General features: G+C 45.1%; 1 protein-coding gene and 1 non-coding gene across 3 annotated transcripts; both read left to right on the plus strand.

Moving 5' to 3' along the window:
• The first annotated feature begins 3685 nt into the window (after positions 1-3685).
• On the plus strand, positions 3686-3801 carry LOC134495087 (U5 spliceosomal RNA). Its single transcript, XR_010067765.1, has one exon. It is a non-coding gene; the product is annotated as a U5 spliceosomal RNA (small nuclear RNA).
• Positions 3802-8205: 4404 nt separating this feature from the next.
• Positions 8206-23465, plus strand: PTK6 (protein tyrosine kinase 6). Of its 2 annotated transcripts, XR_010067520.1 has the most exons (9): positions 8206-8443; positions 9289-9410; positions 10279-10442; positions 12982-13135; positions 14320-14481; positions 16967-17148; positions 18936-19089; positions 21841-22193; positions 23406-23465. XR_010067520.1 is itself a non-coding variant. In XM_063296930.1 (8 exons), exons 1-8 carry the CDS (start codon positions 8211-8213, stop codon positions 22035-22037), a joined length of 1368 nt encoding a protein of 455 aa, XP_063153000.1. In that variant the 5' UTR covers positions 8206-8210; the 3' UTR covers positions 22038-22218. The 2 variants fall into 2 exon arrangements, 1 of the variants encoding a protein (XP_063153000.1); XM_063296930.1 differs by lacking the exon at positions 23406-23465 and having other exon boundaries at positions 21841-22218.
• Positions 23466-25500: the final 2035 nt, after the last annotated feature.

Consider the following 25500-nt stretch of genomic DNA (forward strand, 5'->3'; position numbering starts at 1 on the left):
CACGTACACGTTCCAAGGAGGAACCGGGAGAAAGAGCAGATACCCAAGGAATAAGGAATGCATCTTCAAAAGTTGCTCTATTATCAGCGATCTCACACAGGTTGCTGAGATCCCCAGCTACAGAAGATGAAATCAAATCCCTGGTTTAATCATTCCCTGCTTTAGTAATACTTTTAGTAATTCCCTTGTTTAGGGAATTTAACCCAGATTAAAGGTTTAACTGCCCAGAGTTCCTGAGAGTTGGACGGCGTATAAATTTAATAAATTAGTAGTAGTAGTAATGGATCACTATATATGCAGTCAGCATCTCCTGGCATTCAAAGTAGATGCAGAATTACACGTCCAGCTGAATGTCGATATTCACTATTATACTATTGAATATTATATATTATACTATTATACTCACTAATATCCCTAAGGAATATGCAGTGGAGGTGAAGAATAGATTTAAGGAACTGGACTTAGTAGATAGGGTCCCGGAAGAACTCTGGACAGAAGTCCGCAACATTGTCCAAGAGGCGGCAACAAAATACATCCCAAAGAAAGAGAAAACCAAGAAGGCAAAGTGACTGTCTGCTGAGACACTAGAAGTAGCCCAAGAAAGAAGGAAAGCAAAAGGCAACAGCGATAGGTGGAGATATGCCCAATTAAATGCAAAATTCCAGAGGTAAGCCAGAAGAGACAAGGAATTATTTTTAAACAAGCAATGTGCGGAAGTGGAAGAAGACAATAGAATAGGAAGGACAAGAGACCTCTTCCAGAAAATTAGAAACATCAGAGGTAAATTCCAGGCCAAAATGGGTATGATCAAAAACAAAGATGGCAAGGACCTAACAGAAGAAGAAGAGATCAAGAAAAGGTGGCAAGAATATACAGAAGACCTGTATAGGAAGGACAACAATATCGGGGATAGCTTTGACGGTGTGGTCAGTGAGCTAGAGCCAGACATCCTGAAGAGTGAGGTTGAGTGGGCCTTAAGAAGCATCACTAATAACAAGGCAGCAGGAGACGACGGCATCCCAGCTGAACTGTTCAAAATCTTGCAAGATGATGCTGTCAAGGTAATGCATGCTATATGCCAGCAAATTTGGAAAACACAAGAATGGCCATCAGATTGGAAAAAATCAACTTATATCCCCATACCAAAAAAGGGAAACACTAAAGAATGTTCAAACTATCGAACAGTGGCACTCATTTCACATGCCAGTAAGGTAATGCTCAAGATCCTGCAAGGTAGACTTCAGCAGTTCATGGAGCGAGAATTGCCAGATGTACAAGCTGGGTTTAGAAAAGGCAGAGGAACTAGAGACCAAATTGCCAATATCGGCTGGATAATGGAAAAAGCCAGGGAGTTTCAGAAAAACATCTATTTCTGTTTTATTGACTATTCTAAAGCCTTTGACTGTGTGGACCATAACAAATTGTGGCAAGTTCTTAGTGGTATGGGGATACCAAGTCATCTTGTATGCCTCCTGAAGAATCTGTATAACGACCAAGTAGCAACAGTAAGAACAGACCACGGAACAACGGACTGGTTTAAGATTGGGAAAGGAGTACGGCAGGGCTGTATACTCTCACCCTACCTATTCAACTTGTATGCAGAACACATCATGCGACAAGCTGGGCTTGAGGAATCCAAGGCTGGAGTTAAAATCTCTGGAAGAAACATGAACAATCTCAGATATGCAGATGATACCACTTTGATGGCTGAAAGCGAAGAGGAACTGAGGAGCCTTATGATGAAGGTGAAAGAAGAAAGTGCAAAAGCTGGTTTGCAGCTAAACCTCAAAAAAACCAAGATTATGACAACCACCTTGATTGATAACTGGCAAATAGAGGGAGAACATGCAGAAGCAGTGAAAGACTTTGTATTTCTAGGTGCGAAGATTACTGCAGATGCTGACACTTAATCCTTGGGAGAACAGCAATGACCAATCTCGATAAAATAGTTAAGAGCAGAGACATCACACTGACAACAAAGGTCCACATAGTCAAAGCAATGGTGTTCCCCGTAGTAACATATGGCTGCGAGAGCTGGACCATAAGGAAGGCTGAGCGAAGGAGGATCGATGCTTTGGAACTGTGGTGTTGGAGGAAAATTCTGAGAGCGCCTTCGACTGCAAGAAGATCCAACCAGTCCATCCTCCAGGAAATAAAGCCAGACTGCTCACTCGAGGGAATGATATTAAAGGCAAAACTGAAATACTTTGGCCACATAATGAGAAGACAGGACACCCTGGAGAAGATGCTGATGCTGGGGAGAGTGGAGGGCAAAAGGAAGAGGGGCCGACCAAGGGCAAGGTGGATGGATGATATTCTAGAGGTGACGGACTCGTCCCTGGGGGAGCTGGGGGTGTTGACGACCGACAGGAAGCTCTGGCATGGGCCGGTCCATGAAGTCACGAAGAGTCGGAAGCGACTAAACGAATAAACAACAAACTATTGAATAGATGGGATTTTTCTTAGTTGTGGGAGGTACCACTACAGTAATACACACTTTTCCAGGTGGATTCACAGTCTGGCTTCTAATATTTCAGGAAGCAAAGCAATATATCTTCCCATCTATTCTGCTGAACCTAAAGTCCCTGTGGAGTCAAGCCCCATTTCTGTAAACTTTCCAGACACACCCATGTTGCTTTCTTGTAACAGTACAGAAGTGGTTTGTCACTGCATTTTTCTGGGATTTTAATTCTCAGCCAACAGATCTGAGATTTTGCAGTGGTCTTCCACCCAAGTACTAATCAGATCTGGTCTTGCTTAATTCTCTGAGATCAGCCAAGATAACTGGATGTTTTCAAACCTTAAGGATGTTGCAATTATATTTGTTCACAAGGGTCTTTGTTTCTTCCATGTTTAACAGCTCTGTCCTACCTCAAAGGGTTCCTGTGACGATAAAATGGAAAGGAGACCATTTTTGCTATTATAATCTCTTGGAGTAAAGCAGAATATAAATAATAAATGGGAAGTTTCAGCCAGCTAGTCCATAAGCAAGGGAAACCAGTTTAAAGATTATTCCTTCTTAGAATATCAACCTATGCTATGTTTGCATCCAGGGAAAAGCAGAAACTTTGGGAAGGTTGCGCTTTTCTGCCATAAAGGTTTTGGTTGAAAAATGACCAGAAAAAGAACAATCTAAAATGTTTCCTCTTCAACCAGGTCTTCTCACCCAATTTTCTCAACCCAGCACTTTGCAAACGTATGCGGACTGCATTTCCCAGAATTCCCCAGACAAAAGCGAATTGCGTGGAGTTCTGGGAGTTGGAGTTCCAGTGCATCTGGAAGATGCCAAGTGCAAAAGGCTGGGGGGGTATCAAGTTATGGGTGCCCGAATCTTAAAAATAAATAGGTCCCGCATTCTCCAGATAGGCTCAAATTCAGCAAACATGCCTAGCGTACGTGCGAACAGGTTACGAGCGTCCGCCTACAGGCGGGGCGGAGCCGACAGAGGACGCGACAGAGCTCCTTTCCCTTCGGCGGCACCCATGATGCATTGCGCAGCAAGAAGACGAGATTTCTCCGTCATTTCGGCAATTTTTTTCAATCTTTCCCCCTTTCTGGCGTTGTCCTCTTCATTGCTGCAAAGACCGATAAACTTCTCATGTGGTCATTTGTCTATCGGGAGGGTCGCCATAACTTTGTGGACAGTCATCGCTGCAGGGATCGGCCGAGTCGAAAATGAAGCAGCATACTCTGGTTTCTCTTCAGATCGTATAAATCTTTCGCCTTTTACTAAAGATTTCCGTGGAGAGGAACATTTATGAGTTTTCAAGTAATTTTTTGAGGCCCTGCTTCGGTAGGGCTACCTTTATCTGGTTCCAAAAATAGAGATGTTGTGGGGGGCGGAAAGTGGCTGTGTTTTGCAGTACCGGAGTTTAAACTGCGGGTTCTGTGAATCTGTTGTGTTATAGGATTGGGCGTATTCTGTAATTGGAACTATACGAAGGGGGCTTGCGAAACACGTGTAACTAAGCAGAGAGCCAGTCTGGGGTTACAGTACCAGGCTAGGCTAAAAAGCGGGAAACCGCAAGTTCTAGCCCTACGTTGAGCACAAAGCCAACGGGGGCCTTGGGCCAGCCACTTTCCCTCAGCCCCAGGAAGGAGGCAATGGCAAACGACATCTGAAAAACCTGGCCAAGCTAACTTCAGGGACTTCTCCAGGCAGTCTCCAAGAATCAGACCTGATTTTTTTTAAAAAGTGATTAAGCAGGGGTGGATCTTGTTAATACTTGGATGGGGGACCACTAGGAGATCCCAGGGCTGTCCACCAAGACAGGGAAGTTCAAAAAACAGCCAAGAAGGCAGCAATGGAAAACCGTTTTGCTTTTTGGGGGTCCAAGAAAGCTACATGGATGTGGCCGGCTCAACTTTGTACACAGTACTGGCAGCACCTAAAAAACATAGCTGATCTATAAATGCCAATAATGGACAGATCTTGTTAGGACATGGATGGGAGACCACCAGGGAACCCCAGGGTTATAGGTTCAACTGAAAAGTCAAAACATTCCTGAAGGCAGCAATGGAGGACGTCTATTCTGTTGCCAAGAGACAATTATGATCTATAAACCCTTATGCAATATTAAATTTAATAGTAAAGATGCCCCACCATTGTTCTTCCTTGTAATAGAATGACACAGCTGCTGCAGTAAAAATGCAAAATAATCTGCTTTCGTGACACGTTTTGGGCAATTGTTAAGATCATTTTGCTTCACTGACCAGTTGTGGCTCCTGCTTTATAGAGCCTATTCCTGCCTACTTTTTATTCCATTTTGCTTTCCCTCCGGGAATCCTTAAAAATGACCAGCAAAGTTTCATTGAAGTGCAGAAGCCGCCCCTGTTCCTTGTCTTGCAGAGAAGCCAACTGATGCCACAAGAGGCAGCCAGGAAACCTAGTAAAAAACCAGTTTATAATACAAATAAAAGTTGTCACTGGATGTTTTTTTTTTGACATGGGATTTCCTCGTGGTCTCCTATCCAACTACAACTGGAATCACATTTTGACAACTCCGACTCCACGACAATTTATGGCCAGCACCAGGGGAACTTCTTATGAGACCAACCAGTACTAGAGTGACAGCTGTACTAGGTATGGTGTCTCTAGCAACTCACAGAAACTGTATTGCAACGGCGCTATTTCTACGAAAGAGGACGATTTTTCTGGAAAGCCAGCAGGAGTTGGAGTAAAAGAAGTAAATTCCGGAGAAATCCCATCCTTCTGTTGCGCAATGCATCCTGGGTGCCACCGCAGGGAAATTACCAGCTTCGGCTTCTCTCAGGCTCAGCCCCGTTGGCCGAGAGGCGTCGGTGACGTAAAAGCCGCTAGAGGGTGGGGGTAGAGAGGTTTCAATACTGTGCCCTCTACCGGTCATCGCCTGCATTGCAGCTCCGAATCCAGCTATTCGTTTAGAACTCCGGGTAACACGGAACTCATTTTAAGCCAATGTTTCTTTATTTTGCAAATCAGGCACTTGTGGATTTTTAACCTGCGTTTAGCAACTGCTTATTTTGACCAGCCACCTACCCTTTTATATGGTGGTGATTCCGGCAAAAAACGGCTTGGCCACTAGATGGCCGCAAAAAGCCAGAGAGCCCCTTGCTGACCTCTAGCGGGGATCCGGATTTTTGCAGCCCACTCCTAGCTGCTCTAATTAAGCAATCCTAGTTCCTATGTTGACCAGGCCACTTGGTGTAAGGGAAGCTGAGCCCAAACCCACTCTCTTTGGGGCATTACTGAAATGGGGGGCAAGATAAGCAAAATCATATGGACAAAGGAGTAGTTTTTGCAAAACCTGCATTTTAAAAGAGAAGTCATTGCCATAGGGGAACAGAACTGAGGCTGGGCTCATGTCAAGGCTGTGCCCAGAATGCCTCCCTGTGCAAGCATATTCCTTAATAATTTCATTCTTCTTTATTTCTTTAGGGCAATGCTGGCTGGGGGATTCTGGGTATTGGAAGTCCACACATCTTCAAGTTGCTGAGGTTGAGAAATGCTGCTTTAGAGCATTTATATGGTGACTCTAGGCCATGTCCTAAACCCAAAAATCCAAACTAAAATGTTTTCTTTCTCACCATCGGGAACTTGACTCATCTGCATCCAAGCACCTGGGAAAAGCAATTCATTAAAGCAGCTGTGTCTTCACTAGGCTGTTTCTTTTCCGAGAAACACCAAACCCATACCACCCAAACAAGCATAACTTCGATTGCCACGCTATTCTTGAAAAGCGATTCCATCGCCATTCGGCATAATTAAAAAAAAAACACCACCACCACAGAATGCAGTTCCTTATACTGCAGAGCAGGGCTGTCCACCCAAGGTCCAAAAAGTCAAGATGGCCATGGGGTCAAAACCCTGCCCCCGCCTTCTTTTTCTTTTTTCTTTTGCAACACACGTAAAAAAGGCAGGATTTTGATCTGTCAGCCATCTTGACTTTTTGGACCTCCCTCGCGGGCACCCCACTGCAGAGGGCTTGCATAACCCCTGCCCAATATAAACTGAAAGCCAGGGATGAAAGATAGGGCTGGTTTGCTGAAATCCACCCAAAATGTCTTTGGAGGTTGCAAGACAGATGGCAGAGTGGAGCGAACATGTGAATTATTACGCAGCCATGCTGTAGGTTGCACTGAAATGGGAACCTTCCAATTCAATCCCATTTCCCGTGAAATTCTCCTTGAACTCCCTGCAGCCAATTTCACAAAGCTGCCAGATGCAAAAATATCTCCCTCTTCTACCCCCGCCCAACAGAACAAGCGGTGTGTAGGAATCTTTTCAGCAGGGAGTGGCTGGGGAGCATAGGATCAACTGCTCAATCAGGAGGGGAGGGATTAATCCTTAACCTAGTCAGGTGATCTTTTTTTATAAGCGCCAGGTACAAGTTCTCAGGCCTTTGATTTTTAATAAGTTCCACTGGATGTAATGCAAGAGAATTTGCATTCTGAAGCTCTTTGAAAGGAGAAGAGGATCTTGCTCAAAGGCCAATAACTCTACAATATAAAGCGCAGAATTGTGGAGTTGGAAGGCACACCCACGTGCGGTATGGGGAGTCCTGGGGGTCCACGAGACTCTTTCAGCGGGTCCGTGAAGTAAAATAAATATTTTTAAAGTTCTTAGTTTTAATTTCTAATAGAGTAAACCATATAACCCATGTAAACCAAAGCTCTCTGGGGTTCTCAGTCATTTTTAAGAAGGTTTAGGGGGTGCTGAGAGCAAAATGTTTGAGGACAGTTGATCTAAACCAGTGTTTCTCAACTTGGGCAACTTTAAGATTCATGGACTTCAGCTCCCAGAATTCATGCTGGCTAGGGAATTCTGGGAGTTGAAGTCCACCCATGCTGGCTAGGGAATTCTGGGAATGGAAGTCCACGCATCTTAAAGTTGCCAAAGCTGAGAAACACTGGTCTAGATGACAGTGAAAAAAAAAGATGACAGTGGAGATTGGTAGCTGAAAGGAGTAACTTGGTCTCTGCATGTCAGAAAAAGAGCTTGATTGTACCTTTTTTATCTAGCATTACCTCCTTTCTCTTTTTTTTTTATTTTTCAATAGGTTGGTGTTTTGATTTTTAATTTTATTTTTTGGTTTTTAATTGTTTTGTTTTGATGTTTTGATTTTTGTGGTTTGATCTTTTTAGATTTTTTAATCAAGTTTTTTCTTTCATTATCAATTTATCTCGCCTACGGGACTCTGGGTGGCGATAAAAGTTTAAAAAGCAGAGCACCACCAACAACCCAGAAACATCCCAACCCAAAGCATGAAAAGCAGTAAAACCACAAAACGTAATTTGTGGAAGAGCGCAGTCCGTTTCCCTAAGAATACAACCACGTTACAAATTCCATATCCACCTTACTGGAAAAAAAATTGAAGAGGAAAAAAGCTTTAAGAGAAGCCCATTGGAGAAGCGAGAAAGGGCTGGGCTGCAATGCAACTCAGAACTCGTTTAGCAATAGGAAGCAGAAAGGGACTTTCCCCGTTCCCTTCCTTTTCGTCCTTTCCAGTTTGCACGCCTTCCACTCACAGCGCGCACCTGCTTCAGCAAGACGCCTCCGCGGGCGGACGAGAAATTCCTGTGCTGCAATCCAGGCCTGCGAAACCATGCCGCCGTGAACAGGACTTGCGGCTGTCAAGACGGAAAGGAGGCCACCGAGCGTCTCTCTCTCTCTCTCTCGATCTCTCTCTCTCTCTCGGGGTTCCCTCCCCGCCCCGCTTCCTGCGCTCGCCATGGCCCGCAAGCCAGGATCCGGGGCCGAATGTCCTCTTTACACCAGCCTGTGGGATTTTCAGGCGCGGACCGAAACGGAGCTGAGCTTCCAGGCAGGAGACCTGTTCCGGGTGATTGAGAAGACCGGGGAGTGGTGCTGGGCCAAGCAGGTGGATGCTCTGGGCAGAAAATGCGAGGAAGGCTACGTCCCTTATAGCTACCTCGCCCGGAAAGAGACGGTGGAGACGGAGCCGTAAGTACCGGCGGGCTGCAAATCACAGCTGTTCACTAGCTCCAAACACCACCAGCTGTTTTCGGGGGCTCGACGCAGTTCTGGGCCAAGGAAGGCTGGATCGAGACCCAGATGGATTTACAGGCTGCCGGAGTCATCACTGACGGGGAGGGGCACCCAGCGAGGCTAGAGCAGGGGTTCTCAAGCTCAGCCACTTTAAGATGTCTGGACTTTAGCTCCCAGAATTCCCCAGCCAGCAAGGCTGTGCAAGCATCTCCTTAATAATTTCATTCTTCTTTATTTCTTTAGGGCAGTGTTTCTCAACCAGCCATTTTAAGATGTCTGGACTGGCTGGGGAATTCTGGGAGTTGACATCCAGCCATCTTAAAGTGGCTATGGTTGAGAAACACTGGACTAAGGGTCGAATTTCACACCCCTCATCATCTGGGAATCTTTGTCTGAGCATTACCAACATCTTTTCCAGGGCATTTTTTTTTTCATGGAAAGGACTAAACTTCCAATTCCCCTTGTTTTCCAAGAAGCATTCCCCAAATACCACTTCCCCCAATTTTTCCTCCCAGCCCCACAACTCGCTTGCTGTGAAATCCACCCTGTGCCATACATCGCTGCCACACATTGAAACCAGGCTGCAGATGACTCAAGCCAGCCAGCCAAGCTGCAAACAAGGCAAAGCTGCAGACAGAGATGCTGTCAGAGAAACAGCCTGCTCTGGGGAGGAGGGATGCGGGGTTCTCCGGCCCATCAGCCCCTGCTGGTGCTCCTCTCCCTTGGGAAACTGTTTGAATCGGTGGACGTGGGTCTGATCCACTTGGCCATTTCTTCATTTTCTTCTACCGTCCCCTTAGGTGGTTCTTTGGGCAAATCTCCCGTTCCGAAGCAGTGCTTCGACTGATGTCCGAAGAAAATAAATCTGGGGCCTTCCTGATCCGTATCAGTGAGAAAAGCGGGGCAGACTATGTGCTTTCAGGTAAGGCTTTGTGCTGCAAGCAGGAATTCTTGAGTTCGCTTCTAAATCTGTGCCTTTGTTACATGGTCAGCGTTCAACTAAGGCAGTGTTTCTCAGCCTCAGCCCCTTGAAGATGAGAGGACTTCAACTCCCAGAATTCATGCTGCCTGGGGAATTCTGGGAGTTGAAGTCCCCAGTTCTTCAAGGGGCTGAGGCTGAGAAACACTAAACTAAGAACTTCACTGAAATAGATGCCAAAGGTTTTTTTTTCTTCATATAGAGCAATTGCTTCTATTCCCCAAGGGCAGCTCAAGCTTAGCAAATTTGGGAAAATTTTCAACAGAGTCCCCTTGCAAATTTCCTAAAGGTAAAGAAAGGCTCGGGATGGCTTCATGCACACGCCCTTCCTGGCAACAGTATGGGAGTGGTTTGTCCTTGCTTCCTTCCAAGCGAATGCTTTGATTTTACAGCCCTGCCTCCTTGCCTGGAGGACTTCCTTGTAGTCACCCATCCAAGTATTAGCCAGGTCTGACCTGGCGTAGCTTGATTTACGATCAGTCGAAGCCGGTTAGTGTCGCCGTATGCTCAATGCCTAGATGACCCCCTTGTACCCCGGGTCCCCCTTCACCTCTTACCCCCGGGACCACACCGTTTCCTTTCGGCCACCCATTGCAAACGGGATGCGCTATCTTCAAAGGCAAAAATAAAACTTTCCTGCAAAACGCCTCCTTTTCTGTTCTCAGCAGCGCAGCCTCCAGCAAGCCCCCCCCCCCGGTTGCTCCGGCTCTTGGGGAATAAGAAGATACCAACACTTTTAATGGGGGGTTCTGCGCCGCCCGCGGTAGTGTTCCCTTCCCCCGTTTTAAATCTCCTTCCCCGCATTTCGCAGTCCGCGACGGCCCGCAGGCCAGGCACTACAAGATCTTGCGGGACGCCGGGGGGAGTTTCTACATGAACGGGACGAGGTCTTTCCCGGACCTGCTCGCCCTGGTTACGTGTTACAAGGAAAAGGTTCTAACTCACGGGTTGAGGCTTTCGGATCCCTGCCACAAGGTGAGAGAGGGCCGGGCGCAGCGCCCACCGGGCGGGACCTGCAGCTCCTGAGCTCCAGCTGGGTGGGGATGAGGAGGGGCTGTTTTGCAAAGGTCCAGAGTTCGCACGGCTCAGCTGCACGTGGCATGTACCGGTTGCACGCATGGGTTGTGTGCATCCTTTGCACTCCATCTGCATTATTTTTATCTGTGTAGACAGTTGCTAGATACATCCCTCCTCTTCCTTCTGGGAATTCAAGGTTGTCACTGTGGCATATTTGTTAAGGTACCCGGATCGTTAATTTTAATCTATTTTTTCCTGTTGCATATGTGTAGCCTGAGCAAGCCCCTCAGCATATTTTAATTTAATATCATCTTTTAGCCAAAAGTCTTTGTATGTACTTTCCCTAATTGTCCTGACGTTGTCAATTTAGTTTTGGGTATTTTGGATATTTGAATACCAATTTTCTTGTGCTGGTTAATCAGCGCAATAAAATTATTTATTTATATTTGTTAAGGTTTCCAGCTGACACAGATTTGAGCCCTCCCTATTCACAGAAATGCAGTGGGTAACTTTGGGTCAGGCACTTTCTCTAAGCCTGGCCTACTCCACAGGGTTGTTATTGGGGGGAAATAGGGAGTGCAGTGTAAGCATCCTAATAGAGGTAGTCCTTGACTTGCAATCATTTGTTTAGCGACCCTTCAAAGTTACGATGGCTTGGGAAGAAGTGACTTGCGACTGGTCCTTGCATTTATGACGGTTGCAGTGTTCCAGAATTGTGTGATCACCATTTGCAACCTTCCCAGGCAGCTTCTGACAAGCAGTGTGGGGGATATGGGCGGTGATAAAAATATTATAAATAAATAAATAAAATAAAGTCAATGGGGGAAGCCAGATTGGCTTATTTACCGTGGTGATTTGCTTAATGACCCCGGCAAAAAAGGTTGTAAAATTGGATGTGGCTCACTTAACAACTGCCTCGCTTAGCAACGGAAGTTCCAGTCCTAATTGTGATTGTAAGTCAAGCACTACCTGTGCATCAGAGATATAAATCTACAAATAAGGAAGCAATTGCATGGATGGGATTTTCTCGTCTAACTTTTCCGGTAATCACCCCCTATAAAATAGGTTGAGCATCACTGATCCCAGGTGGAGGCTGCATTTGTACAAAACGCTCTGCCTGCTTGTTGGTTAGTACAACAGCTCACAGGCACACAAGGTGTGAACACTTTTAATTTAGCTTTGGGGATGCACCTGCTAGATAGTTACCAGACCGGTTAAGTGGGGCAGACACAGCCAGTGAGTTTCCACTGCTGGAATCTGGGTCTCCCCAATTTAGCCTAATGTATGTCATTGGCTGTCATTATTTCATTGCAACACTTGGACAACAGACTTGTAAATTAGTGTTTATTAATTGCCAGTATGTGGACTGAGATTCAGATCTGGGATTCTCGGCTCATAGCTTCGATCAGGGTTTCTCAACCTCAGCCACTTTAAGATGGGTGGACTCCAACTCCCAGAATTCCCTGGCCATCATGCTATCTGGGGAATTCTGGGAGTTGGAGTCCACCCATCTTAAAGTGGCCGAGTTTGAAAAACACTGCTCTAGACTTTTTTCATTTTTATTTCACTATTTTAACCATTAAAAAATATATTTTTTAAAGAGCTTCCCCTGTACTCGCTCGAACTAGGGTACAAAAAATACAGCCGGTGGGTCAGTCTCTAGTATTCCTTCTGTGATCCCTTCAGCTCCTTCAGAATGAGTGGAGCGGAATATTTGGAGGATTTTTCTATTTTTTATGTTGACATTTTTAAATTTATTTTTGTGCCTGAGGATCTTAAACAACACTTTTTCCTCAACCTCCCCCCTCAAACGGGGTATGCTGTGGTACAGCCCTGAAGGCGAGCTGATGGGTATCTCCACCAGGTGGCGCTGTGCTAACCTTAGCACAGTGTTTCTCAACCTTGGCCACTTTAAAATGTGTGGACTCCAACTCCCAGAATTCCTCAGCCAACAAAGCTGGCTAGGGAATCCTGGGAGTTGGAGTCCACACATCTTAAAGTGGCCAAGGTTGAGAAACACTGTCTTAGCAGCTGGATCTCCTTTGATGGAGGTAGCTGTCAATCAGGGCTGTTAAGAGGGAAGGTGATCCCTGTTGGCTATCACTGGATGGTTTAGGAATGTAAGGATCCTAAGGAAACCCTTAAACCTGGCTCAGAAGCAAATGTTTAGCTGATTGACCCTCTGCAAAGCAGGCTTTCAAAATCTTCCCAACAGTCATACAGCCAGGAAAATAATGTGGCAATACAAGTACTGTTTAAAAGAGTGCCAGAAAAGAGGTTTGCCACTTACAGTTTAACAGTTTCAGCATTAAGCATCCTAAAAACACATGCAGAAAAAGGTGGTTTGCAGCTGTTACTGCTTTTTTATTAAAAAAAGCAGGGGTTGAGAAGGAGTGATTTCAAGAGCAAAAGCTGCAAATGTTTCAGGGGTGCTATTGCCCCACACAATAAATCTGTGCAGAAAGATAAGCCGGTTTTGTCTCTGTTTGGACCCAAGCCGGAGCCAAATACCATGCCCCACTGGGATGACTGGGAGAGGCCCAAAGAAGAGTTTCAGCTGATCCGGAAGCTGGACGCAGGCTACTTTGGAGAAGTCTACGAGGGACTCTGGAAGGACAGAATAAAGGTTGCGGTCAAGGTGTTGCCCAAAGGTGAGAGCTGCGCTGCAGAGAAGAAAGGTCCAGGTAACGTGGGCCGTTTCATGCAAATGAAGGGGGTGGCCATGCAGATGAAGCCCCGCCCCTTTCCTACATGCATCCCACATGTGCCATCTTGACTTTTTTGACTGAAGACGCCCCTCCTGGTCTATTTACTCTGCTTGTCTACAGCTGGTCGGCAGCGCTCTTTCTCCCCCAAGCCCCCCAACTCATAACAAGGGGATTTTATTTATCAGAGCCTGCTTGCAAATCCTTCTTTGGTTTCTGCAGCCCAAAGGTGACGTTCTGTTTTTGCCTTTTTATTTTTGCATTGAGTGGCATCAGAGGGAACTTACGATGGAAGCAGAGAGGGACAAGTCAAAAAGTCAGGATAGTAGATGCATCATCGCAACCCCACCCTTTTTAACATGTACATCGTCTTGACCAGCCCTGATAGGGCATCTTGCATGAACAGCTGCCCTAGTTAGAGTCACATGTAATGATAATATAAAATATTGCAATCATCTAGTCCTTATGGAGGATTCCTCATGGAGGATCCCTGCCTTGGGCAGGGGGTTGGACTAGAAGACCTCCAAGGTCCCTTCTAACCATATGATTCTATGAAGACCCAGGAAAAAGATTTTTTTTTGCAGATTTAAAAGAACAAGAAGCAGTAAAGACCAACAAAATGAAAGATTATATTTGCAGAATAAACCAAACAACCAGCTTCATGTATCAGAAATAAGGGGGGATGAAAATTCAGAGGGGTGCAGAGTGGTCTGAGAGGAGCCACAGTAACAACACACCCATCATGATGCCATTGCAGAAATGATGTGAATTGGATAGTTATGCAGCTGGTGTCATTTGCTTCACGATGCCATAATCTGTGTGATGTCATTTGTTTCCTCTTCAAGTGACATCATGTCCCCCCCCCCGCCCCAGTGCCATGGTACAAGGCCCTAAATTCGCACTCATTGGTCTAATTTTATTAATTCACCAGTGGGAAGGAAATCTAGTTTGGGGAACTCTGTTCTCAGCATGAAGACCCTTCTTGGCTTAGAGGCAGCTTAACGTGTTTAAGTTGCAAAAATAACAGCAACAGAAGAATGGAATGAAACTGGCGGATACGCTTGGAAAGTGGTGAGGAGCTGAGCTGCACCAGAAGGGGTTTACTGTGGATTTTTCCTCCCCCCCACCAGCTGATCTGATGTGCCAGGACACCTTCAAAAATGAAATTGAGGCCCTGAAGCTGTTGAAGCACAAGAACATTCTCTCCCTATACGCCATCTGCTCCGTCGGGGATCCCGTCTACATCATTACAGAAATCATGAGCAAAGGGAACTTGCTCGCGTTCCTGCGAGGTAAGGCCTTCTCCTGGCCCCACACCTTTGGCCAGGGGTATCTGTAGCAGGGCCAAGATTTACTCAAAGCGCATCATAAGAACATAAGCAGTGCCCTGCAGGATGGCCCTGTCTTGTCCATCCGTCTGTTCTCCCACCGGCCCAAGGAAGCCCGCCAGTCCCCCAGCAGATGGCCTTCAGAGGCTGCCCCACTGCCATCAAGGCTAACAGCCATGGATCCTCAGGATTTCCATGAATTGCTTCGACCATTTTTGGAGACCAGCCAAGCAGGCAGCCAGCACCACCTCTCGTGGCAGCGAATTCCAAAGTTGAATTAAGCATGGTGTAAAAATATATTGTGGCAGAGTGCTGGAAAGTATTTGGCCCGAGAGATCAGAAAACACGCACACGCATTTCTATAAAAATAAGTGTATTTACAGAAAGCATAAAATATAAGCAGTTTCCATATCCATAGCTGGATAGGCTCAAAAAGCTTCCTACATAAACGTATTTGCAAGCTCATGCATTCACACGTGCAGAGCTGGACTGGAAGGAAGGCTGCAAAAAGGAAACTGAAACTGCTTGTAGCTTCCTCCGGCAATCAGCAGCTTTATCTTATATGGTCATCCTTTTCACAGCCAAACCTGAGGACAATTAAGTTTGACCTTATGACTCTGCCAGAGTGATTTGTTACCATAGTAACTTAATTCCTCTACAGCCAAATTTCTGGCAGAAAAAACAAATACCAACATATATTTCCTTTTGTCTCTCCTGATTCTTCCAGGGTTCAACTTCCTCAGGTGACCTCTGGTTCTAGTATTTTGGGGTAGGGGAAAATAGTTTCTCCTGGTCCACTCAGGATGCATAATTTTGTATATCTCCGTCATGCGATCTGGCCTGTTCGTGTGTTCCTGCGCTGCAGCAACACAAGGATGAATGGGATAGCATGGAAAGGATTGGGATGTCACAATGCACATTTTTTTCACACACACACTCCCCAATGTGTGCCTGTGCTATCATGTACACAAAGTAATCTTTGGGACCCAGGGAGCACATTTGGAAATTGGATAGCCCGTTGTGGATGCTGTCCCCCAGGGGCGTCCACAAAAGGGGTCAAAAAAGTCAAGATGGCATAAACCGCACTATTGCACATAAAAATGGGCCAGGTGTGGAGTTGTGTGGTGGCAGCTGCCATCTTGACTTTTTTGACTGCAGATTCCTCTGCTGTACCAGAATTGTATTTGCCTATTCACAAAACGGTGGCGAGTCAGTTGCATCCTATTCATTGACCAGAAGGCCACCTGGGTGAGTCTTCTCTCTGTCCTCTTCTCTCATCTTTCCAGGACGTTTCTCAAAATCTCAGCTTCTCTTTGTCCCTTTTTTTCTGGACACATTCTCAAAAAAAAAAAAAATTGGGGCTGCAGTCCACCCCACATCAGTTTTATTTTCTGCCTAAGGGCCTTAGCAGGCCCAAAAGGCGTTCTCAGAAATAAAATGAGGTTAGATAGGGTGGAGTGTCAGAAAAGCCACATGGAGGCTGTACTGTGCAGTTGAAGTCCCACCCCTCTTACGGGCATCACGATGCTCACCAAAAAAGGATGAGATTTTGGTTGCGCGCCGTGAAGTTATCCTGACTTTCTGAAAACGTGCCTACACACACTGCAGATGCCCCTGCTCTTTTAATTAAAACAATCCAAAAAAAAATAGGTGAGGCAGAGCAAAAAAGTCTGCTGAGGGTTGTGCAAAGGTGTGCAAAGTGTTTTAGATTTGAAATCTGACAAGCTCAGGAGATCCTGTTCCAAACACCAAAATGTTTCTAATTCCCAGTGCTTTGAATTCAGACAGGCTGTTCCAGTCTGATGTTCAGCATCAGAACAGCTCCAATCGAATTTCAGACTACAGGTAGTCCTTGACTTACAACCACTCGTTTAACGACATCCAAAGTTACAACGGCCTTGGAATGGGTGCCTTACAGCCTGTAAAGCACTTCTGAGTATTGCAAAACATCACACGCACGCACCCCACAGTCACGTGATCACATTTTGGACACTTGGCAACTGCCTCGCATTTACGATTGGTTGCAGCGTCCCGTGGTCAAATGATCGTGATTGCAAAAAATGCCTGTTGGGGAAGCTGGATTGGCTTAAAGACCATGGTGATTCACTTAACAACCATGGTGATTCACTTAACAACAGCCGTAAAAATGGTCATAAAATCAGATCCGGTCCTGTGGTGTCTTGACTTACGACCACAACAACTTACGATGGAAATTCCGGGCTCAGTTGTGGTCGTAAGTCGAGGACTACCTGTAGAAACCTTCTGCATACGTTTGGTGCTCAAAGTGGTGGGAGTGGCCTGTTCGTGTCCCTGGGCACTGGTTGCTCTGAGCTTCATATGCATGAGGACATCTCTTGCTGCCTTCATCTAAAAAGGGGAGTGAAACTCGTCAAAGAAACTGGTGGCCTGAGATGTGCTCATGAGGATGTCGCTGCCTGCTTCTTCTTAGGTTCTGATGGGAAGCAGATGGAAGTGGTGGAGCTGGTCAGCTTGGCTTCCCAAGTGGCCGAGGGGATGAGCTACCTCGAATCGCACAATTTCATCCATCGCGATCTGGCTGCCAGGAACATCCTGGTGGGAGAAAACAACGTCTGCAAAGTGGGAGATTTTGGAATGGTCCGGCTGATCAAGGTATCTCTCAGTCCTTCTGGGCAAAGAAGAGCAGGAGCCAGACCAGAAAGGCCAAATTGCAGGATGTGTAATGAGTATGTCAGGTCAAACTTTATTTCAGTATAGGACAAAACAGTTAACAAACTAGTAAAAGAGGAGGGCCAACATAAAAGACAAGCTAAAAGAATAATACAGAATAGCATTTTCACTACTGTTACCACTGTAAGCTACGTCTCTAAGACCAAAAAACCAGAATATTACTTATCTAAAACGAAGGCATGAAGCTAAAACAGAAATAGATAGAATAGATAGAAGTAAGTTGAAATAAAATAGATTAAAGTGACACCTGTATATACTTATTTTGTATTGTTCAAAAGTTAGGCAGAGTTATACCCAACTGAGGGATTGGTCAGCTTGACTTGACTAATGAATAAGCAGATTGTTCAAAGATTGCTTTGCCCTTCAGAGGTGTTGGGAAGGTAACAGCTGGAATGGGCAGCAACATGGGTTGGCTGCTGAGAATTCGTCCAAGCATAATTTTTAGACCACAGATTGAGGAAGGGTGCCATAAAAATAGGCATTGGTTAATGTCAAGGAAATTTGCAGACAGGACAAAAGTCCAGGATGCTTTATTTTAAATTCTGGAGTTGGGAGACGCCTCGCACAGACCTCTCTCTTGCCACACTCCCACTGTGATACAAATGTGCATACAGTTCTTGTCGATAGATAAACTTTAAATCAATTAGGACAATGGCAGTAAAAGTAGAAGCAATACAGGTAGTCCTCAACTTACGACCGCAATTGGGACTGGAACTTCCATTGCTAAGCATTGTAGTCATTAAATGAGTCGTGCCTGATTTTACGACCTTTTTGCTGCAGTCATTAAGCAAATCATGTTGTCGTTAAGCAAATCCAGCTTCCCCCATTGACTTTGCTTGCTGGAAGCCCCCTGGGAAGTTTGCAAATGGCAATCACGGGACCATGGGGATGCTGCAATGGTTGTAACTGTGAGGACTGGTCGCAAGTCACTTTTTTCAGCACCGTCGTAACTTCGAACAGTTGTTAAACGAATGGTCATAAGTTGAGGACTACTTGTAGAGAGGGAACATTCTCATAGGATTTTAGTAATCAAGAGGTTGAGCAATTAGCAGTGATTAAGAAGAGGGCTGGACACAATGATTCATGTGCTTACTGAGATCTAGCACTTAGCCAAAGCCTTGAAGGGACGTGTGCTTGTGATCGGGGAATGGCCAGTCTTGGTTGAGATCCATCTGAGATTTAATCTCTTGATCCAGGAATTCTGGGGGTGCTTTGGAATAACAATGGAAAAGCAGGAGGGAAATTCAAGGGTAGAGGAGCAAGGAGGATAAAAATATGGAGGCAGATTTGTCCTTTTCTAAAACCCCATGAGTAAAGCAAGGGAAATGAGTAGAACAAAGAAAATGAGAACTTCAGAAGCATAAAAATAACAAATTGTGGAGTCCCTGGTGCTCTCTGAGCTTGGCTGTTTGCTTGCAGACCTTTCATGACCAGCCCAGGTAACGTCATCAGTGCACCAAGGACTCCACAGCTCAGCCCTGAGCTCCATATATTCTCTTCTATTGAAATAACAAATTAACAGGGAAAGATACAGGAATATAACATCTCCGTACCATTAATGAACCAAAGGGGCAGGGTGTGGATCATGGCACCGCACCTGCTCTCCTGACAGGCCCCTGCCCCTGCAGACCCCTTTTTGGGGACACGGAAAATGAAGTTTTCCAAAGGCTCCGTGCAACATGGATCACGCCGTGCTTCTGTGTCTGCAGGATCATATTTACCTCTCTTACTCGCACAAAATTCCTTACAAATGGACAGCACCGGAAGCGCTTTCCCACGGCTGCTTCTCCATCAAATCCGACGTGTGGTCCTTCGGCGTCCTCCTGTATGAGATCATGACTTGGGGCCAGAACCCGTATCCAGGTACCGGGGCAAGAGCACGGAGTTCGGTGTGGATTCTTGGGACGGCCTTCTCTGTTACTGACTAGACGTAAAACTTGCATCTGAAAAGTCCGGTCCAGGCTGGGACCTGCACAATGAACAGTCTTTCTTTTCTTGTGGGGGCCTAATTCAGATTTCTAAAGCTTGCATGCAAGGCGTGAAAAAGATGATTTCCCTGGTTGGTGCTTCAAGTAAATCAGAGTTGGCTTCAAAACCAATGGGTTCCCCTCCTTCTAAAGAGCGAAGCACAGCTGTCACTTCACATGGGTTCCCTTCTGAAATTAAAGCCCTACCCCTAAAGTGGGCATACAGGTAGTCCTCGACTTATGACCACAATTGGGACTGGAATGTCCATCATAAGTCATTGCGGTCATAAGTCGAGTCATGTGACCAGACCCAATTTTAGACCATTTTTACGGTGGTCATTAAGTGAATCCAGCTTCTCCAATGCTTTTTATTGCTGGAAAACATCAAAAAAAGTTGCAAAACACAATTACGTGACTGTGGGATGCTGCAACCAGTTGTAAATGTGAGTGGGTTGCCAATTGCCTGAAATGCAATCATGTGACCGCAGGGGGTGATGTGACATTTTGTGATGCTCGGAAGTGCTTTACAGGCAGTAAAGCACCCATTCCAAGGCTGTTGTAACTTCAGACCGTCGTTAAACAAATGGTCGTAAGTCGAGGACTACCTGTAGTCATTTTGCACCATTGCACTGAGCAGAAGCACAGCCTTTTTACACAAGCCCTCCCCCCTGCTTACTGCAGAGACAGGTGTTCATTGAAAGCAACAGTGCAATGCAGTTGGTGATGTGGTTAAAGGGTGGGGAAATAGGGAAGGAGGACTGGGGTGGTCCATGCGGTAGGAAGAAACCTTGGGCTGGTATGTTCTGTCATTCTTGTCTCCTCCCGTCAAAAATCTAAATGATGAGATTAGCTTTTTACTCATGCTAGTCTGCAAAGCATGATACACATCGGTGGAAGGACGTTAGAAATAAAATCATAATGACAGTACAGGTAGTCCTTGACTGATGACCATTAGCTTAGAGACTGTTAAAAGTTACAGTGGTGCTGAAAAAAGTGACTTACGTTCCTCGCACTTACGACCAGTCCTCACATTTACGCAGTCACATGAATAAAATTCAGATGCTCTGCAACCAGCGTGTATTTACAATGGTTGCAGTGTCCTGGAGTCACCTGATCACCATTTGCAACCTTCCCAGCCAGCTTCAGACAAGCAAAATCAATGGGGAACTGCGTAATTCACTTAATGACCATGTGATTCACTTAATGACTGCCTCATAATTGTCATAAAATCAGGTTTGGTCACGTGATGCCTCGCTTAGTGACCATACTGCTTAATAACAAATTTTCCAGCGTCTATTGTGGTCGTAGGTCAAGGAATTCCTGTAATATAAGATTGAACTTTAATTTAACTCATGGGAGGCCATGAGTTCTAGTCCTCCTTTAAGCATAAAAGCTGAGTGGTGACTTTTGGCCAGTTCCCCTCTCTCAGACCACCCCGCCTTACAGGGGTGTTGTTCTGAGGTAAAATAGGAGGGAGCATTAGTTATGAATGCCTCCTTGAGTTGTGCAAAATAAAGGTGGGATATCAATCTAATAATATTAATAACATCAATAACTGTCTGGGTTGTACTGTGAATCAAGGTCCATGATTTCTAGAACCATTATAACACCAAGTTACAGCTGGTGTCAGTACCCAGCCAAGTGTGGCTGATTACAAGTTGGATCAGCCCTGGTTAGTCTTGGAGCTAACTTAGAACCAGACTCAAGAGAGTTTCTCCATTATTGTATTCAACAGTTGAAGCACCTACTAGACCTTGGTTCATCCAGACTGTGAAAAAGGATTGGTTGTCCTGGGATGGGAGACCAAGAGGAGATCCCAGAGTCATAGACCAGACTGGAAAGTAAACAAAAAATCCCAGCAGTGGCAAACTTCCTGTACTTAATGGATGTGCCGGTCATCACCCACGTATTTTTCAAGTTGGACTCAAAATATTTCCCCTGAGGGTGTGTCTTAAAGTTGTCAAGATGGCGGACAGAAGATCACAATGCAAGGCCCGCCTTTTTGCTTAGACACACATACACACACTGGAAATTGCTGGTCTTTACCATCTTGTCTGATGGACTAATTTGAAATCATGGTGTCCATGTTGCACTCACGTAAAAAACAGGCAGAGTTTTGATTGCACCATTGCAGCAACATTCTTGACATTGTTGACCACCCCTTGCAAACACCCCTGTTGGAATCTAGTTCCCTTCCTATATATATTTTTAAATATATTATTTTTATTAAGGAAAGAGCAACTGGAAAAACAAAACAAAGAAAAAAAGCAGGGAAGGAATAGCATGCATACTGTACATATAAATATATACATAGCAGGATAATCCTGGACTCATCTATATTTTTGTTTTTTTAATTATTATTATTATTGCTGCTGTATAAGCCTTACACTAAGGTGGGGGTTAAAATGAGAACTCAGAAGGTGAACTTTAATACAATGATTAAAAAAACAAATCAGAAAACTGAAAAGGAAAAAAAATTGCCTATAAAACATTCAAGCAGCCCTTTCCACTTTTTTCCTTTTTCCCCTTTTCTCTACTTTCCCGCCCCCCACACCACTAACAGCTACTTAAGAGTTTTTATATGATGCTTCTGCAATTATATATTTTCTACCATCCTTAACGCTGCCATTTCCATCCTGTTCCGCAGGCATGAGTAACTGGGAGGTGTTCACGCACGTTCAAAACGGTTTCCAGATGTCCTGCCCGCCCAGGTGCCCGTCCGCCATGTACACCATCATGTGCAAATGCTGGAAACTAGAGCCCACCCAAAGGCCGGACTTCAAGAGCATCCGAGAGCAACTCCAGAGTTTCACCAGCTATGAGAACTTTGACGCCCTCCCTTAAAACTACCTTAAACAATTGGGGACAAGTTGAAACTTCCCACATCTTAACATTCACCCACAAATAAGGGGTAGAGGGGCAGATCACGGCTACCGAGAAACTGTAGCACCATCAGCCCTGTTGGGAAGGGAAGGGACGGATCCTAGTTTAACAAAAAAGGTAAAAAGGGACTTTGGATGATTCAGTGGGGCACGGCAACGTTTGTTGTCGTTTATTACACTTTGCAAAACATCCCTTTAATCAGGACCCACAACACTCTGCGAATCTTCCTGTGGGTAGAGAGGCCATTAAGTGCAAGACAAAAATCTCTGCCTAATGTTTGCTGTACAGCCCTGGACTGGACAAAGCTAAGCAGAAAATGGAGCTGTTCCCTGGATGAAACTTGATGGGTCTGTGTATTTCCTGAACTGCCCCTTGACTCTGCAATATTTGTGATCAGTCTTGAGTCTTTCCAATCTGCTTCAGAGACGAGAGGAGCCCTCCTCTTACTGGGTTGGTCCATCACATATGCACACAGATCACACATCACACACCAGAGGTTGTGGTTCAGCCAGTGGTGGGAATCCAACCATTATCTTGGCATGCTGTGTGAAGGAAGCGTGTGAAGCCATCCGATGGTTTGTTTATTTTGGCAGAGCTTGTGATGGGATTGCAGGGAATATTGCTTGTTCATCTGGGTTTAAGGTTAAGAATGATGTGTGAAAGACCCTGGGAAGTGTCTTTCTGGAAGCCTTCCTGAATGTTAAGCCCTCCAGATGCGGTGGATTCTGTTCCCATCTTCCTGTTGGCTGAAGGGTTATTGGTAAAGCTATCTGGAGGAAGTGAAGTGATTTCTGTATGGAAACAGATCCTTGGTGAATGTTGATGAATTCAGTGCTGAGAGCATTTTTTTCAGAGAAAAAGAAATATGCACAACTAATGAATCATTTAGATCAATTTTTTCAAACTTGGCAACTTTAAGATGCGTGGACTTCAACTCCCAGAATTCCTCAGCCAGCCATGGGGAATTCCACGCATCTTAAAGTTGCCAAGTTTGAAAAACACTGATTTAGGTCAAATATGTTGCATGTCCAGGGAACTGGTGTTATATCACTCTGAATCATTCCTTCCTACTGGAGTGTCTGTGAGGGGGTCCTTGCAAATCCGGGCATCTGTGGGGGCTGGGGGGAGGATCCAGAAAGTTCAGACGTTGCAAGTGCACAATTGAAACTCCACCCCTCTTTTTTTGTGCATTGATTGTGAGCACCATCTCAACTTTTGGACACCCCCCTTCCTGTTGATACAAAGCCCCAGTGAATGCAGGTCAAGTTGTCTTGCCCAGACTTAGTTCTGCCAGGCACCCCTCCCCAGTAATGTGACTTTTTTTTGCAGTCGTGTCTCTGGGACACTGGTTCACCCAGCCACTGAAATAAACTGCAAGGATTTTCAAAAGCGGTTTCTGTGTATCATTTCCCAACCCAAAAGAATGTTGGAAAGAAATTACTGTATGTAAAGGAGCTTGGGGCTCCATCTGTCCATCATTAGGAACAGATTGGGGTGAAATTTGGTACGAGGGGAGAAGCTGGCCCAGGAAAGCATTCGAAAATGGGCTGGATGTGGCCAAGTGCTGCAGAGAAGAAAAATTCAGCCAGTGTCTCCCTATGGGAGAGGCAGCTGGCTACCAGCTTGGAATGCTACTGATTATTCCATTCTAAGCCACCTTCACCTGCTTATGTGATTCAAAGCAGAAATAATAAGGATTTCCCCAAAAGACTCAAAATTATGCTGGGGTGAGTTGTTTACTTGGCACGTTGGAATTAGCTTCTGCTTAAATTGCAAGGAAGTGGAGCTTGAAGTGAAAATGTGTTCAAGACTCATTTAAATATTACGCATTGTTTGGTATGCTGGGGCATGTATAGACACACGTGTATGCCCTCTAGGACACAAATCAAGACTTTATTATGGTGGTTGACCAGAAATTTAATAAAACCTGATGCGTACTAAAACATCCACCGATTTCAAGATGTAAACAAGGCAACCTGTAGTACGGGTGGTCTTTCTGGCCCATGGTGGTGACCACCTCATAACTACCACTAAGAAATAAAATTTGGCCATCAAATAGGGGACTTTAGGATTTCTGTCAGCTGCAACAGCTTGCATAAAATTATTCCAGATGATGGGAAGAGGTTTTAACAATGGTTGGAGAAGCCAGGACTTTAAATCAGAATAAAAAGCACAACCTAAAAAAAAAAAGCCATGGATTTAATCACACCTGACCTTGGGAAAAATCATCTGTAACTGGAATATGTAAAAGAATCTGTCAAATGAGGGTGTAACTTTATCTGAAAATGCACTATTTAGACCAGTGTTTTTCAATCTTGGCAACTTTAAGATGTGTGGACTTCAACTTCCAGAATTCCCTAGCCAGCATGGGGAATTCTGGGAGTTGAAGTCCACACATCTTAAAGTTGCCAAGGGTGAGAAACACAACTTTAGAAGCTTAATCAAGTGCACTGAAATTCTCTAGCTTCAAAGCTGTGGTTACAAGAGTACTAACTGGTGTGATGTCAGTATATTTATTTATTTGTCATATTTCTTTACCGCTCATCTCATATTATAACAACTCTGGGCATTTTAAGTATATCTTGCAAGTATATCCCCTTGCAAGAACTAGTAAAATAGAAATCGTGAAGGAATTTGGGAACCAGGAATCATTAATCCTCTGTATTAGCTTGTCTTTAAGTCTTCACTACAGGATTTCATCCTGAATTGCTGTGAATCAGCTTCGTGCATCATCTTGCCTGATTCAGTTCCCTCTGCAAATTAATTTTGCTTAATGACTACAATTAGCAACACAATAAGGAGGTGGCCTTAGCCACAAAGTGCTGCAAACAGCACTTAATGGGTATGGTTTGCAGCCAGGCACTCTTGGCCTTGCCAAGTACAGGTAGTCCTTGCTTAACAACCATTCGTTTAGCGATGTTTCAGATTTACGACGGTGCTGAAAAAACCCACTTATGACCAGTCCTCACACTTATGACCGTCGCAGCATCCCTGCGGTCACGTGATCACAGTTTGGACCCTTGGCAACCAGTTTGCATTTATGACTGTCGTAGCGTCCCGTGGTCACGATTGCCATTTTCGACCTTCCCGGCCGGCTTTTGGCAAGCAAAATCAATGGGGACCCATGTGATTTGCTTAACGACCACATGGTTCACTTAGCACCCAGTGTGATTGGCTTAATGACCGCCACAAAAAAGTTCGTAAAATCAGGCTGAATTTGCTTAATGACCACTTTGTTCAGCAACCAAAATTTTGGTCCCAATTGTAGTCATTAAGCAAGGAGTACTTGTAGGTGTAGGCAGTTTCAGTGCCAGCTGAGCAGATGGCTGGAAGAATGTTTCAGCTGTATTCCTCCATGTAGGTAAATATAAAACCATGATTCTCCAGACAGAGACTGACTAGGTCCATCAAAGATGTTTGCCCT

Source organism: Candoia aspera, chromosome 3 (assembly GCF_035149785.1).
Source record: "Candoia aspera isolate rCanAsp1 chromosome 3, rCanAsp1.hap2, whole genome shotgun sequence".
In the NCBI taxonomy this organism is placed as follows: domain Eukaryota; kingdom Metazoa; phylum Chordata; class Lepidosauria; order Squamata; family Boidae; genus Candoia; species Candoia aspera.

What these genes read in the sequence shown, in the direction of transcription:
- PTK6 (XM_063296930.1), top strand. Translation starts at nt 8,211, where the DNA reads ATGGCCCGCAAGCCAGGATCCGGGGCCGAATGTCCTCTTTACACCAGC. An exon ending in GGCAGACTATGTGCTTTCAG is followed by an intron (nt 9,411 to 10,278) that starts GTAAGGCTTTGT and finishes CGCATTTCGCAG; the next exon opens with TCCGCGACGGCCCGCAGGCC. An exon ending in TTTCGGATCCCTGCCACAAG is followed by an intron (nt 10,443 to 12,981) that starts GTGAGAGAGGGC and finishes TTTGGACCCAAG; the next exon opens with CCGGAGCCAAATACCATGCC.